The sequence below is a fragment of the Peromyscus maniculatus genome, chromosome 3, assembly GCF_049852395.1.
Source record: "Peromyscus maniculatus bairdii isolate BWxNUB_F1_BW_parent chromosome 3, HU_Pman_BW_mat_3.1, whole genome shotgun sequence".
Taxonomy (NCBI): Eukaryota; Metazoa; Chordata; class Mammalia; order Rodentia; family Cricetidae; genus Peromyscus; species Peromyscus maniculatus.
Window position 1 is genome coordinate 23,681,647 of NC_134854.1, and position 14,355 is coordinate 23,696,001.

General features: G+C 47.9%; 1 protein-coding gene across 4 annotated transcripts in view; it reads left to right on the top strand.

Annotated features, from left to right (window-relative positions):
• Positions 1–14,355, top strand: part of LOC102921683 (protein lifeguard 2) — a 43,351-nt gene that overhangs the window by 19,872 nt on the left and 9,124 nt on the right. For all 4 annotated transcript variants that reach the window (XM_076566241.1, XM_076566240.1, XM_042272763.2 and 1 more), the window contains exons 4-10: positions 1,651–1,729; positions 2,841–2,894; positions 4,171–4,261; positions 8,223–8,260; positions 8,345–8,432; positions 11,274–11,363; positions 13,763–13,810. In XM_076566241.1, the coding sequence (XP_076422356.1) occupies positions 1,651–1,729; positions 2,841–2,894; positions 4,171–4,261; positions 8,223–8,260; positions 8,345–8,432; positions 11,274–11,363; positions 13,763–13,810 (488 nt within the window). The remainder of the gene's footprint in view (positions 1–1,650; positions 1,730–2,840; positions 2,895–4,170; positions 4,262–8,222; positions 8,261–8,344; positions 8,433–11,273; positions 11,364–13,762; positions 13,811–14,355) is intronic.

Genomic DNA, 14,355 nt, shown 5'->3' on the forward strand with positions numbered 1-14,355 from the left:
ATTGGTTGTGTTTTTTTTCTTTATTAAGAAATTTTTTATTCATTTTTATATACCAACCGCAGATCCCCCTCTCATCCCTCCTCCTGCTCCCCTCAGCCTTCCTTCCCCTCCCCCTGCAAACCCACCCCCCTCCTCCAAAAAGTTAAGGCCTCCCATGGGGAGTCAGCAGAGCCTGGTACACTCAGTTGAGGCGGGTCCAAGCCCCTCCCCCTTGCATCAAGGCTGTGCAAGGTGTCCCACCATAGGCACTGGGCTCTAAAAAGCCAGCTTATGCATCTAGGATAGATCCTCATTCCACGCCTGGGGGGCCCCTTAAACAAACCAAGCCACACAACTGTCTCACTTATGCAGAGGGCCTAGTCCAGTCCCATGCAGGCTCCACAGCTGTTGGTCTAAAGTTCATGAGTTCCTATGAGCTTGGTTTGGTCATCTCTGTAGATTTCCCCATCATGATCTTGATGCCCCTTGCTCATAGAATCCCTCTTCCCTCTCTTCGATTGGACTCCTGGAGCTCGGCCTGGTGCTTGGCTGTGGATCTCTGCATATTGATTGTGTTTTAACACTGATGTCTAGGTATCTGGGCTTGGGAAGATTGCAATTCTAGGTGCTGATATCTTGTCTTTGTTGGTTCCTTGGTTTCTGTTTCCCTCATTGACTCTTAGGAGAGCGTGGTGTCTGTGTGTTGCCTGGTAGGAAATTCTTCTGGGGTCCTGGTAGGTGTAGCTATGGGTGGTTCCAGGTAAAATGTGTTTCTGGGTATTTTGAGCTGACACTTCAGAATGGGGATTGGCTGGGTGGTCCTGGGGGGTATCCAGAGGAGGGAGGAAAGCAGGGTCTTGCTCCAGGATCTGCTTAGTCCCCTGGGAATGGGTGCAGAGAGTGAGAGGGTGCCACATCAGAAGGCTTGCTACAGAGCAGGGGATGAGAATGGGGACTGGACTTGGAGGCACGGAGGGAGAGATGGAGATCTGCAGTTAGCCTGCCTGCTTGCTTCCCTGGTCAGAGTGGCCTGTGGGTTCCCGGGAAGACTTGCATGTTCATAATGATTAATAGTCTTGGACATCTTTTGCATGCTTGTTAGCTATCCACATGTCTTCTTTGGGGAATACCATTCAAATCCTTTGCCCATTTAAACTATACCAACACTGACGTTATCACGTCCCGTGATCCTGTGCATTGACCAGCCTTAGGTTTGACAGCTGATCTCTCACCAGCCCCCAAGAAAACATTTTTAATAACTGGACTGGATACCCCTTTTGTTTGTCTAGTCTTACAACCGGGTGTCTCTTTGTTGCTCCGTTTGGTTTCTACTTTCTAAGCTGAAGCATTCCTCTGGCTTGAGTCTTCTGAGTAGCTGGGATTACCAGTGTACCCCACTGCGGTGGCTTTAATGAGGTATTCTTTAAAAGTTCTACAGAGATCAAAATACATTGTGGAGATGTGTGAAATTCTCAGAGAATTAAAACGTGCGCGCGCGCGCACACACACACACACACACACACACACAGACGTTCTCCAGAGAGTTTTGTTTTGGTTGTCCCATTTGCTGACTAAGCCAGCACCGCCTTTCCCAGCCTCCAGTGGCGATTGGACACTGGGCGGGAAAGTGCGTCTGGTTTCACCTCTGGACGCTGTGTCTCCTCTCCACAGGCTTCATCCTGAAGGTGTTCGTTGTCTTGTCAGTCCAGCTGCTGGTCACTGCGACAATCATCGGCGTGTTTGTTTTCAGGTGCGTCTTTCTCACTGTCTACCATTAGACGCTACAGTGCTCTCAGGAATGCTCGAGGGATCAGCTTGCTTTAACCTGGAGCACTTGAAAAAGTATGGTTTTTGTTCTTGGTTATTCGTGGATGACAATCTTCCTGTAGAATGATATACCCCTGAAGTACCTCTTAGGCCAACACAACAGGATAAAAGTTATTTTTCTTAAATTGTGCAGTAAATTTAAGAGGGAGCCCTTGGTTAAGACCTTCATTTTTAAAAATACTGAGGGCCAGGCCTGGGGGCACATACTTTTAATCCCAGCACGTGGGAGGCAGAGGCAGGTGGATGTCTGTGAGCCTAGATGTCTGCAGAGTCTAGAATTTAGCTTCCTAGGCCAAGAACATATTTTTCTTACTCTTCCTTTGGGCATTGTTTTTAATTTTTCTCCAGGCCACTTTCTCAAATATAACTGGCCAAGGAGAAATAGATGAGATCATGGAACACTGCTAAATTCTGTAATTATTTGAGGGACTTGAATCCATCACCAATTTCATCCTATTGAAAGTGCTATTCAAAACCCAAACCTTAGTTCATTTCTTTTAGCTTAAACATACATCAGTCTCAGTATTTTATTTTATTTTTTTGTTTTTTTGATACAGGGTCTCACTATGTAGCTCTGACTGTCCTCCCTATGTAGATCAGGCTGTCCTCACTGTGTAGACCAGGCTAGCCTCAAGCTCACAAGCATCCATCTGCCTCTGCCTCTGCCTCCCAAGTGCTGGGATTAAAAGTATGTGCCCCCAGGCCTGGCCCTCAGTATTTTTAAAAATGAAGGTCTTAACTAGATGCTTCCTCTTAAATTTGCTGTATAATTTAAGAAGAATAACTTGTATAATGTGTCTTTCTTTTCTTGGTGCAGGGGATTTGAACCCAGGGCCTCACTCATGCCAAGCAAACACTCTCATGGGAATGCTAGCAGCCCATCTCTCCATGAAAAAGAACGTTTCAGTGCTCCCTCCCCATTTGTCCTCATGATCATTTAGAGTTTGCCCATCCTTCTGGTGACACTCTGAGACTTCTATTTTAGTTAGCAAAACTGACGATTTTATGTAAACCTGTATTCTTCTTCCAACCAGCAAACCTCTAAGAAAGTGGGTCATCAGCGTTCCGTGGTTCATCTATGCACTTCTGTAAGTATCATCCCTGACGCTATGAACAGACCAAGACTTTATCACTATTAGAGACACGGTAAAGAGCAGCATTCTTGCTGGGCATGGTGATGCATACCTGTAAGCCCAACATTTAGGAGGTGAAGACAGAGAGATCAGGAATTCAAGGCCAGCCTTGACTGCATAAGACTCTGATTCAAACTAACACAAAGAACAAAAGAGGTACAAAAACACCCAGGGTAAAGCGTAATATTCTTACATTTTATTTGTTTTTCTTTGTGTGTGTGTGTGTGTGTGTGCGCGCGTGCGCGCGTGCGCGCGCGCTGGTTTGTATGTGCACCCTGTGACACAGGTGTCCACAGAGGGTGACAGAGAATGTTGGATCCCCTAGAACTGGAGTTGCTGGTGCTTTGAAATTGTGCTATAAATAAATCAAACTCATTGGTGAAAATTTCATAGAGTTTTAATAGAACTTCTCTCTTTCTATAATTCACCATGAGTCTGTATTTTTAACAAAGATTTTAAAAGTCAGGCTATTTGTATATGGAAACTTTAAAAAACTCATTTTGAAGGCTTAAAAGAGGTAAGTAGGAAATAGCTATTTAGTTTGCTCTAGATATCATGTATGGGCATGTGAGGACACTCCTGCATCTGTGCCCTCTGTCTGTGCACACTCCTCACGTGAGCACACTCCTGTGTCTGTGCCCTCTGTCTGTGCACACTCCACATGAGGACACACCTGCATCTGTGTCCTCTGTCTGACTGTGCACACTCCTCACATGAGCACACACCTGTGTCTGTGTCCTCTGTCTGTGCACACTCCTCACGTGAGCACACACCTGTGTCTGTGTCCTCTGTCTGTGCACACTCCTCACATGAGCACACACATGCGTCTGTGTCCTCTGTCTGTGCACACTCCTCACATGAGCACACACCTGCGTCTGTGTCCTCTGTCTGACTGTGCACACTCCTCACGTGAGCACACACCTGTGTCTGTGTCCTCTGTGCACACTCCTCACATGAGCACACTCCTGTGTCTGTGCCCTCTGTCTGTGCACACTCCTCACGTGAGCACACACCTGCATCTGTGTCCTCTGTCTGTGCACACTCCTCACATGAGCACACACCTGCGTCTGTGTCCTCTGTCTGTCTCTGTGCACACTCCTCACGTGAGCACACACCTGTGTCTGTGTCCTCTGTCTGTCTCTGTGCACACTCCTCACGTGAGGACACACCTGCGTCTGTGTCCTCACGGGTTTGCGAACTGAAGCAGTAACCGGTGGTTTCCCATCCCCAGCCCGGCATGCTTTGTCGTGATCATCGTGCTCGCTTGCTGTAGGGATGTCCGGCGTCAAGTGCCCATGAACTACATTCTCCTGGCATTGTTTGTGAGTAACTCCCTCGTCAGGTGCTCTAGCCTCCCTCGGACACATCCTTCTGTCACCGCATTACCTTCACCCCTTTTCCTGTGGGAACTGCTGGTGCAGGAAGGAGGGAGGGAACATTTGTACAGAAATAGTAACTTCTCCGGAGACAGTGTCCTCACCCCTACGGAGCTGGATTCTGGGTCACTCTTGTTCTGGCAAACTTGCCTCTCTTGAAGCCATCTAAGAACCCACACCCAAGTCAGGGCTGTGTCTGCAGTTAACCTAGGCGCTCTCAGTCTCTGTCAGGAATAACAAACACATTTCTCATTAAGGAGTAGCTTCCACTTCTGACTCACAAGCCTATGGACTAGCAATTTAATTTTCTTCATTTTGTAAGATGTATTTTACTGCAAGTCCCTCATGGGAGTGGAAGTCATCGCTGAGCTTTGGCTCTTGCCCAGTTCCACGACGTTCCAGTCAGTACAGGGGTCTTCCGGCTGACAGAGCTGAGGCTGTGGTGTGGACCCTTGACAACCCCCATTTCCCCACAACCTGGTCCCACCACCAGGCCTCATCACATCTATGCTTCTGTATGACCAATGCTGTTCTAGCCATACGAATCACGTGACTACCCTTTTTATAGCCAATTCTAGGTTTGTTTGTTTGCTTGCTTGTTTTTTTCTGCTCATGGGGACCCAAGAAACAAATAGCTGAACTCCTAGACCCCTTAAGCCCAAATACAATCAGAATCTCTGCTGTTTCACTCCCACCAACCCAGGCTCAGCACCCCAGAGAATTCCAGGGCTTATCCTGAGACTGAGCAGCACCTCAGAGTCACCCTCCAATCCCGACTCTCTCGAGAGTCCGGCCACACCTTGTGAGTCCCAGCGGCTTGGTTTTCAGCAGCTGGCTGGTAGAAATTGCCTGGGCTGTGTCAACGCTCTGGGAACAGTCCAGTGCAGCCTGGCATGACTAAGGATGGTGCCAGCCTTGTGTTTTGGTTCCCCCATGTCGTGCTGCCCATTCCTTCCAATGCAGATGAACTTCTGGAGCCGGTTCCAAATCAGATCTGAGGTGGCTTACACCAATATCTGCAATATGAGAAGAAAAACACCTCGACAGGGAAATCAAATGGAAGGACAGATAGAACAGGGAGGCAAGCACAGTCGTTAGATTAGTGTACAAAATGCACTGGGTGCACACGTGACTGTCCCAGTGTTGGATTTCATTCTGCATCTGCTGCTGCTCAAAGCAAGTAAATGCACAGGGCCAGTGAGGGAGTGCATGGGTGCCAACCAATGTTTTCATAATTTACCCGATGAGAGAATAGGTTGGGGGTAGGGCTGTCTGCCACCCACAGTGGTATTTCCTTCCAAGTGCTGAGGAGCCTTTCTTGTCTGTAGTGGATCCCCATTTCTTTGCCCAGACAACGAAGAAAGAGCCCCAGTTCCTGTACCGTATTGTGAACTGTGTGGTATTTTCGCAAGGCCCTTGCCCACACCTGTCTTCTCAAGACATTTTTCTTTATCTTTTCCTGACTACATCATTTCCTACTTCTCCATCTCCAGGAGAGATCCTGAAGCAGCCGGTGATGGGGAGGGGCAGGGGCAGAGAACTGCTTTCTCACTATGTAGTCCTGGCTGGTCTGGACCGGGTATAGAGACCAAGATTGCTTCACACTCACCTCTCTGCCTCCCAAGTGCTGGGATTAAAGGTGTGCACCACCACACTGGCTATGTTTGAACTTTTTATTTTAAACATTTAAATAAAGGCTAAGGATGCGGCTCAGCAGTGGAATGCTGGCACAGCATAGGTGAGGCCCTGAGTTTGATTCTCCAGCACCACCAAAAATATTTTTTCTTAAATGAAGGCAGCCAAAGAGATGTCTGAGTTGGTAACACATTTGCTATTCAAGCATGAGGTCTGGAGTACAGATCCTGAGCACCAACGTGAGAGCCAGGAGAATGTCTGTAACTCCAGCATTGAGGAAATCTGAACAGGGTTGATTCAGGTGGATCCCAGAAGATTTTCTGCCAGTCAGTCTAACCAAATCAATGAGATCTAAGCTCAACTCTAAGCTCAGTTAAAATAAGGTGGGAAGGAGCTGAGAAGATAGCACACATGGACCCCTGCCCCATTTCATGTACATATGAGCACGTGCGCCTGCGTGCACACACACCCTCATATATAACTCTCTCTCTCACACACACATAAGCACGCACAAACATATGCATCAAAATGCATACAGAGATGTACATGAAGGCTGGGTGTGATGGTGAACACTTGCAATTCCATCCCCTAGGAGGCAGAGTCAGGAAGATCACTGTGAGTCTGGGGCCAGCCTAGTTTACAGAGTGAGTTTCAGGCAGTCTGGGTTATACAGCAGAACCAAAACTAAGACAATTAAAACAATTTAACAGGCTAGATGTTTTTTCAAAGGAAAGGTGTGCCCAGTAGGTGCGGTGGTGCATACATTTAATCCCAACACACAGGAGACAGAGGCCCTGTGTCCACACAAACAAACAAACAAACAAACAGGCTTAAGCTACTGTCTGCAAAGGGGCTTTCCTCATGGGGCCTTGCGAGTGGCCACTAAAAGGCGCCATACTGTCTAGGGCAAGTAACGGCTTTATTTCCTAGATTCAGCATCCTGCCCAAGTGTTAGGAAATAACATGGGGAAAAACATTTCAGAAAAAGGGTTGAGAGAAAACAAGGAAATATTCACCCTGGCCACACAGACAGCTTTTGTTCCCTAGAATCTGTGACTCTGAGTCCCTGTCCTGAGTGTGCTTGCCTGTCTTCTGTCTTTATGCCTTGTCTCTCTCCCTCCCTCCCTCCCTCCCTCCCTCCCTCCCTCCCTCCCTCCCTCCCTCCCTCCCTCCCCCCCAAACTGGAGAAATAGGAAGTAACTGCACAAGGAGAAAATTAAAAATACGTCTTAGGAGAAAGGTAGGAATCAAGCACATTATTGAGGAGGTATCATTTGCACATAGAATAGATCTGGTGGAGATAAGGACTCCCTTCTTAGATACATTAATGAAGTACAGCATGAGGCAATCACCCACTGGGAAATCCAGAAAAGCCACTGAGGACTTTTGGACCCCAATTCTTTTCCCGCCTATGGTGGGTTGGGGAACCCCAAAGCCAGTCTGGTGTTAGCATTTTGCTTAGGATATGCTCTCCTTGATCTCTGGGACCAGACGACTTCCCTGGTCCTTCCCATAGACCACCAAGTTCCCGAGGGTCCTGTGGGCTGGAAAGCCTCTTCAGTCCTCACTGCTTGCTGTCTGTGGTCCTGAGCCTGGCTGTGGGTCTGCCAAGTGTATGTTCGTCTCACCCTGGGGCTCCCTTGCCCACTGGATCTCACCTGCCGTCTCCTTCCCACATCGCCCACAGCCTGGTTCCACCTGGGTGGCGCGAATCCCTCAGGACATCAGCCTTGTGCTGTCACCTCTGCCAGGAGCTGCCCTGCAGCACGATATCTCAACTCTGAAGTCCCAGTTCTCATCCCAGGTCTGAGGCCTGAAGAGAGACTTTGTTAGCAGGGACCACAGGTAGAGGCATTATACAAGGGTGGGCAAAGCCTTATGGGAACAGCATACGCTGCTCTGATGGAGTGTGTAGATAACGGGATGACCCTGTTTGACCAATGAGGGTGTGGTCCACAAATGAACCTTCTGCCTTGGTTTCTTCGCTCGCCATTAGTACATAGTTGATGCACTGAATATGTGGAAGTTACTGCCACTCTGTTGGACGTGCTTACTAACGAGGGGATGTTCTTCCTTCAGTTCTGGGAGAATGTGCTGGAGTAGTCAGTTGTACCATTTGTTCCCATGACCACCTTGTAGCTGGGCTCCCAGGGTTGTGCTCGTGTCCTGAATCGCTCCCTAGATCCTGCCCAAGCCACCTCTTCCGCAGTCTAGGACTTGACCTCATGCTTGGAGAAACAGGCTGCTGACTGGCTGTGAATTTTCTTTTTAGACACTCCTGGAAGGTCTGCTGCTGGGAAGCATGTCCGTGTAAGTCCCTGCCACATACTCCTGTTTTACTGTGTACGCTTTTCTCTGAGTGTGTCGGAACAGTAACCACAGTCTCTGTTCCAGCTTCTATAAAGCAGAAGAGATCCTGTGGGCGGCAGGAGCCACCACCATCGTGACATTAGCGCTTACTTTGTTTGCTCTCCAAACAAAAGTACGTATTCCTGACCCACTCTCTATCCAAGGGAGTTGTGGGCTGTGTTCCCGTGTCCCTCCCCACCCGTTCTCACCCCCACCTGCCCGCTGTCTCATGGGCCTCAGCAGGAGACTGGGGGGACAGAGGAGACAGGCACTTATTCCCATGGCACCCTCCCTACAGGTTCCTCTTGGGCTAGCCACGTTCCTTACCAGAATTCACTTACAGCTTGTCTTCACATGGCCAGCCTAACACAGCCCAACCTCCTGGATTCCTGTGTCCCTGTCCCTTGGGCCCTACGGGCAGTCACAGGGGCTCTCACCTCATTCCTTTCAGCCTGCTTTTGGAGGTGGGTCCTTTACACACCAACAGCCCTCCTCAAGTTATACTATTGGGTGTGCCCTGTGTTCCCTGCTGGGTCCCTGGTTTAAAATTCAAAGATTTTTCACAGTTACTAGGATTCAAACGCCACAAAATATACTACCCCCAGTATAATGCACGACTGCTCTTACTTTGATGGGGTACTAGGGATTGACTGAGGGCCTTGTGAATGCCAGGCAAGGACTCTACCACAGAGCCACACCCCAACCAATGGCCATTTCTTTTTAACCATGATGTCAGAGTCTCCCCAGCCCTAAGATGCTTCTGGGGATTTAGTGGGCTCTTTCCAGTGTCCCTGTCTTTCATGTGTGGACACCTTGCTTTAGTAAATGGTATCACCATAGTCAGTTTAATAACTAAAGGGGAATATTTCTCTATTGTTTGCCACACCTCATAAGGACAACTTTATACACGAGCAGAATTTTAGTCTTTGTGGGTGGAAAAAGGAATGTTCCCAGGAGGTCGAGGGAGCTGTTAACATATTTAGTCAAGTTGTATCAAAAGTATCGGTTCAGAGACCAGTCAGTAAAGTGATTGCCGTGTACGAGTGATGACCTGCGTTTGATCCCTAGCGTCCATGTAAAGGTCGCAGCCCTGGGAAGGTAGAGCCTGGCTCCCTGGAGTCTCTGGCCAGTTACCCTTGCCTAATTTCTGAGCTCTAGGTCCTTGTGGAGATGGCTTTCACATCATAAGGAATAACGCCTGAAATGGACCTGTGACACACACACACACACACACACACACACACACACACACATAGAGCTTCAGTTTAATTTAGAAGCAGATCAATGTCTGCCATCTCAAGGGTAGTCCTGGTAGCAGCCAGCCTATGTGTGAACAGACTCCTTCCTGGAGTGAGCAGGTGAGCTAGTGATGTAGGCAGGTTCACTGAGCCAGCTAAGCCCCCAGGGCCCGCAGGTGGTTAAATCGCTCACAGGTAAAGAATGGCATGAGCTCAGGGAACAAAGCATTCTGTTGAAAACCGCCTCGAACGAGTCCAGGTGTGTTTGCATGAAGACTTCAAAAGGCAGCTGAGCTCCTGTTCAGCTAAACGTCCCCCCCCCCTCCCCCCCCCCCCCCCCCCCCCCCCCCCCCCGATGAAGTTATGTGGTGAGAGTTTACACAGTTCTCCCCTCTACAAGGTTCGCTAGGACTCCGGGGGAAATGTGGTCATGCACTGAGTGTGTGAGTTTTCTAACAAACCCCAAAGTGTCCCATAGAGGTGTAAATTAAACAGAATGTCCACTCAGTTTAAATATAATCCTTCTCGGATCCGCTCCTTTGGGCTGAGTGACAGCTCCATGTAGATTCAAGATGCTCACTCAGCCTCTTGGCTTCTTCCTGTCTTTTAATCCATGGTGGAGGCTAGGCGTTTGGAGGGAGCGTGTGCCTTTTGTGAATTTTGGTGATAGCGGACAAGGGCCTGGTAGCAGAGCTGCCGCCATTAGCCATTTCTGTCCTTGAATGATGGCCTCCTGCTGTTAGTGCTTGCTGAGTGGGTCCTGTTGGGTTGGGTCCCTGAGCTCAAAGTCCAGCCTAGATGTGACTCAGATACTGAATTTGGCCAGAGCTGACAGAGATCCCTTCTGAATCATAAGTGGGGCTGAAGGCGCTACAGGTCTAAGAAGAACACATGGAGAACTAATCCTGTGTGTGGTGAGGACAGAGGGAAAAAATGCAAGAAAATATCTTGAATATTTTCAGTATTTTAAAACTTTTCAGCCCCTTTAATAAAAACAAAACACCAAAAATACATGGGCCATCTTTAAAGTTAAAGCCAAGATTCACATTAATAAATGCCCAAATTATAAAATAATCATTAACAGTAATTTTTGAAACTGTACTTATGTATCTTATGAATATGTGTATACACATTTGAAAAAGAGACTCAGTTAATGTAATGAAATAACTTATTTCATTTTCCTAATGTTTTCTATGTATATATATATGAATAGTTATGATCACATTATACACATAAATTTATACCCAACTCAATTTATCTTTTTATTAGAGATTAGCAGAGATTCTGGTATCCTAGGTTGGCCTTGAACTTGTCATGTTGTGAAGCATGACCTTAAACTTCTGATCTGCCTGCCTCCACCTCCTGAGTGCTGGGATTACAAGTGTATGCCACCACATCTGGGTTTAAAGAAGAAATTCTTTTACATAGAAAAATAGAATAAATACAGTGAATTCCCATGTACCTTTCACCCAGTTTAAAAATTTATCAACTCCTGGCTCTCATTATTTGATCTTAACTCCCACCATTTCCTCCTCTTCCTCCTTCTCCTCCTCCTCCCTGAAGCAAGTCTCAGGGACTGTGATAGTTTTATCATTTATGGGGCAATTTCAATGCTTGGGGCTAAGGCATTCCCATCCTAAGAAAAGGCTAGGACAAACTGTGCACAGGGTAGGAAGAACATTTGAGATCCCACCCAGATGATGATGGAGTCACACCTGCTGCTTATGTCTCTCCAGTGGGATTTCACCTTGCTGAACGGAGTGTTGTTTGTTTGCCTCTGTGTCCTCTTCGTCTACGGGATTATCGCACTCGTCATACGATCCTATGTAAGTGACTGTCATTCTGAAACCTTCAAGAAGTACTCAAGGTGAGGGAGGTGCTGGCTGTGTCCGCACAAGGCCTCTGAGGAGCAGGCGTGGTACTGGGGCTAACCACTCGAGGACTCTATTGTTATTGTCACTTTCATTGTTATCTGTGGTGACAGGGATTGACGTTAAGGCCTTGAGCAGGTTAGACAAGCACTCCACCTCTGAGCCCCAGCCCCAGCTTTTAGGAAACCATCCTTGAGATCAAAAAGAGCTGCAGCGGTTTGCACGGGCCAGCACTGAGCAGGTATATGAACTGCACTCCTGTCCTGTCACCTGAGTGTGTCTTTGGGCTCATTTTAGTTGCACACCCAGGGATCAGTGGAGAAGTACCGTAGACAGGAATCTAGTGTGGGAAGGTTGACCCCCTACTTGAGACGGCTGTTGTCCTTTCCCAACAGGGTCCTTCCTGGGGGGACCCTGTCCTCTGTGGTAGACAATGCATGCTCCTGCAGAAGTGGGAGAAAGGCTTCTCTGGCTAGAGGCTCCGGTGGCACCCACAGAAGGTGGCTTAATGTCCAGCCAGCTCTCTCTGTAGTCTATATTCATTGAGTTTTTACTAAGTGTCAGACATAGACCTTGTGTGAATTCTCACTGAGCTATCTAATTCAACTTTCAGAACATTCCCGAACATTATTCTTTGTCTGTTTCATAGATGAGCAGATAGGCTCAGGGGACTTTAATTCATTCAGGGTCCCCAGGGAATGAGGGACAGAGGTAGCGTGGAGGTCAGGTTTGTGTGACTTTTAGGCAGTGTCCTCTCTCCATTGCTTTGCCCAGGATCTGTCTCTAGAGCAGAAATGGAGAAAGCTATATATGATATGCTATGGGGTCCCAGAGTGCCTTGTGTGGAGAGCTGCCTGAGACCTGGAACTGCGTGACTAAAGTTCTGTGGCCAACTTGTTCACGTGCTGAACCAAAGCATTTATTTGTCAGCAAGCAGACTTTTTACACATCTGTAGACATGTGACTAGGAGTCCTGTCTGAGTCCATTTGGTTTGATGAATAAGCGTGTTTGTTATCGCTAGGGAGGCGGTATCTGTCCATTGCAAACGAATTCTGACATCACAAAGATGAGCCTTGTGTTTTTCGTTTTTGTTGCTTTGCTTGCTTGTTCGTTTTTTTGAGATAGTCACACAATGTAGCCCTGGCTGGCATGTAACTCACCGTATAGACCGGGTTGGCCTTGAACTCACAGAGATCATCCTTTTTCTGCCTCCTAAGTGCTAGGACTACAGCTGTTTGCCACCCCACCTGGCACAAAGATATATATTAAAAGACTACAGCTCTCCACAGTTTCTCAGTGGGTTCCATGGGTCTTTACAATATCCCTAACATGTGGAGACTGTGTCTCCTACAAGATAGACAGATCTCGTTCCCATTCTCACAAGTATCTCCAAGCTACAGTCTTACACATGCCTCAGCAGAAGATTCTTGTCCTGAGTCCACACACTTGACATGGCAGCTTCGAATCCCCGGGATTCCAGGTCCCACAAGCTCTCCTATTGGCACTCTGAATTGGGTACTGTGCTCCCCAGATTGTGCATTACTGTCTCCCCTCTTCACCAAGAACTTCTTACAGGAGCTCTGCCAATCCTCCTTGGGACCAGCTTTCTCCTCCTTAAGAGTTCATGTTACATTTTCTCAGATGTTGTGTGTTACTGTATGCTTTTCCCATGTGAGCCACACCCTGGGTGTTCAGATATGCCCCATATTTTCTGATCAGGGAAAATACCAGTCAGATTGGCTTGGGCAAAAGTCCTGGGAATTCATGGGTCTGGAAAAGATCTAAGACTCTAGCACCAGCAACCTCACCTTTGTGTGTAGGTCTGGGGCGACAGCCACCTCTACTTGTACAGTAAAGGCCAAGAATTGCCTGTTGACAGACGTGTGTGTGTGTGTGTGTGTGTGTGTGTGTGTGTGTGTGTGTGTGTGTGTGTGTCATAGCAGGTCCCAGCAGGGCTCCCCACTGCTTGCCGGGGTTTCTGCTATCTTTCCTCACACTCTCCACCTAGGGGGTGTGTGATCATTGTGTCCAGAACCACTCAGGGTGTGCTTGAGGGAAGGCAGATTCTCTAGAAGGGTTATGCAGCTGGAATGGGAAGTGGACCCTGGATAATGCATTGCCCCGCCCTACAGAATCTGAAGCACTCACTTGGTGATCTAGAAGATCAGCACGTACTTTGAGTGCTTTCTGGATAAAGCGGTGGACACTGGTGATTAGGTCAAGGAGAGACTGATTGCCGTGGGCTTGGCTGTCTGTCCTCATAATAATGGGTCCTTCTCTGAGGGCTGTGACTCCTGGAAGCACTTCGAGCATTCCAGGTCTCGTTAAGCTCTAACTCTTTCTTTCTGTGCAGTGGCTACATCTGGTGTATGCAGCACTCGGAACACTACTCTTCTCCATGGTAAGTCCTGTTTTCCCTCTGTGCTGAAGACCATGGTGTACACACTCACAGGCCTTGTGCTGGTCAGCGGAGTCAGCCATTCACTAGAAACATTCCACCAACTCACTCAGCAGAGCTGGGTGGCCTTTCTAATCTATGAAAGTATCACATTCCTGGGCTGGAGCTGTACCTCAGGGGGAGACTGCTTTCCTAGCACAGGACCTTGAGTGTGGTCCCTCCCACAGCACAAACACAAAATGCAATGTAGGCAGAGAGTCTCTGTGTCTCAGCAGCTGCTCCCAAATAACCACTCAGAGACTTATTATTTATAAATGCTTGTTTATAAGCATAGCTCAGGATTGTTATTAGCTAACTCTTACAACTAAATTAACCCATTTCTACTCATCTACATTCTGCCACGTGGTGTTACCTCTCAGTGTCTGGCTGGTGACTCCTCTGGCTCTGCCCTTCTTCTTCCCAGTGTCCTTAGTCTGGTTTTTCCATCTAACCTTATCCTGACCAGCTACTGGCCTGCCAGCTCCTTTATTAAACCAATCACAGTGTAA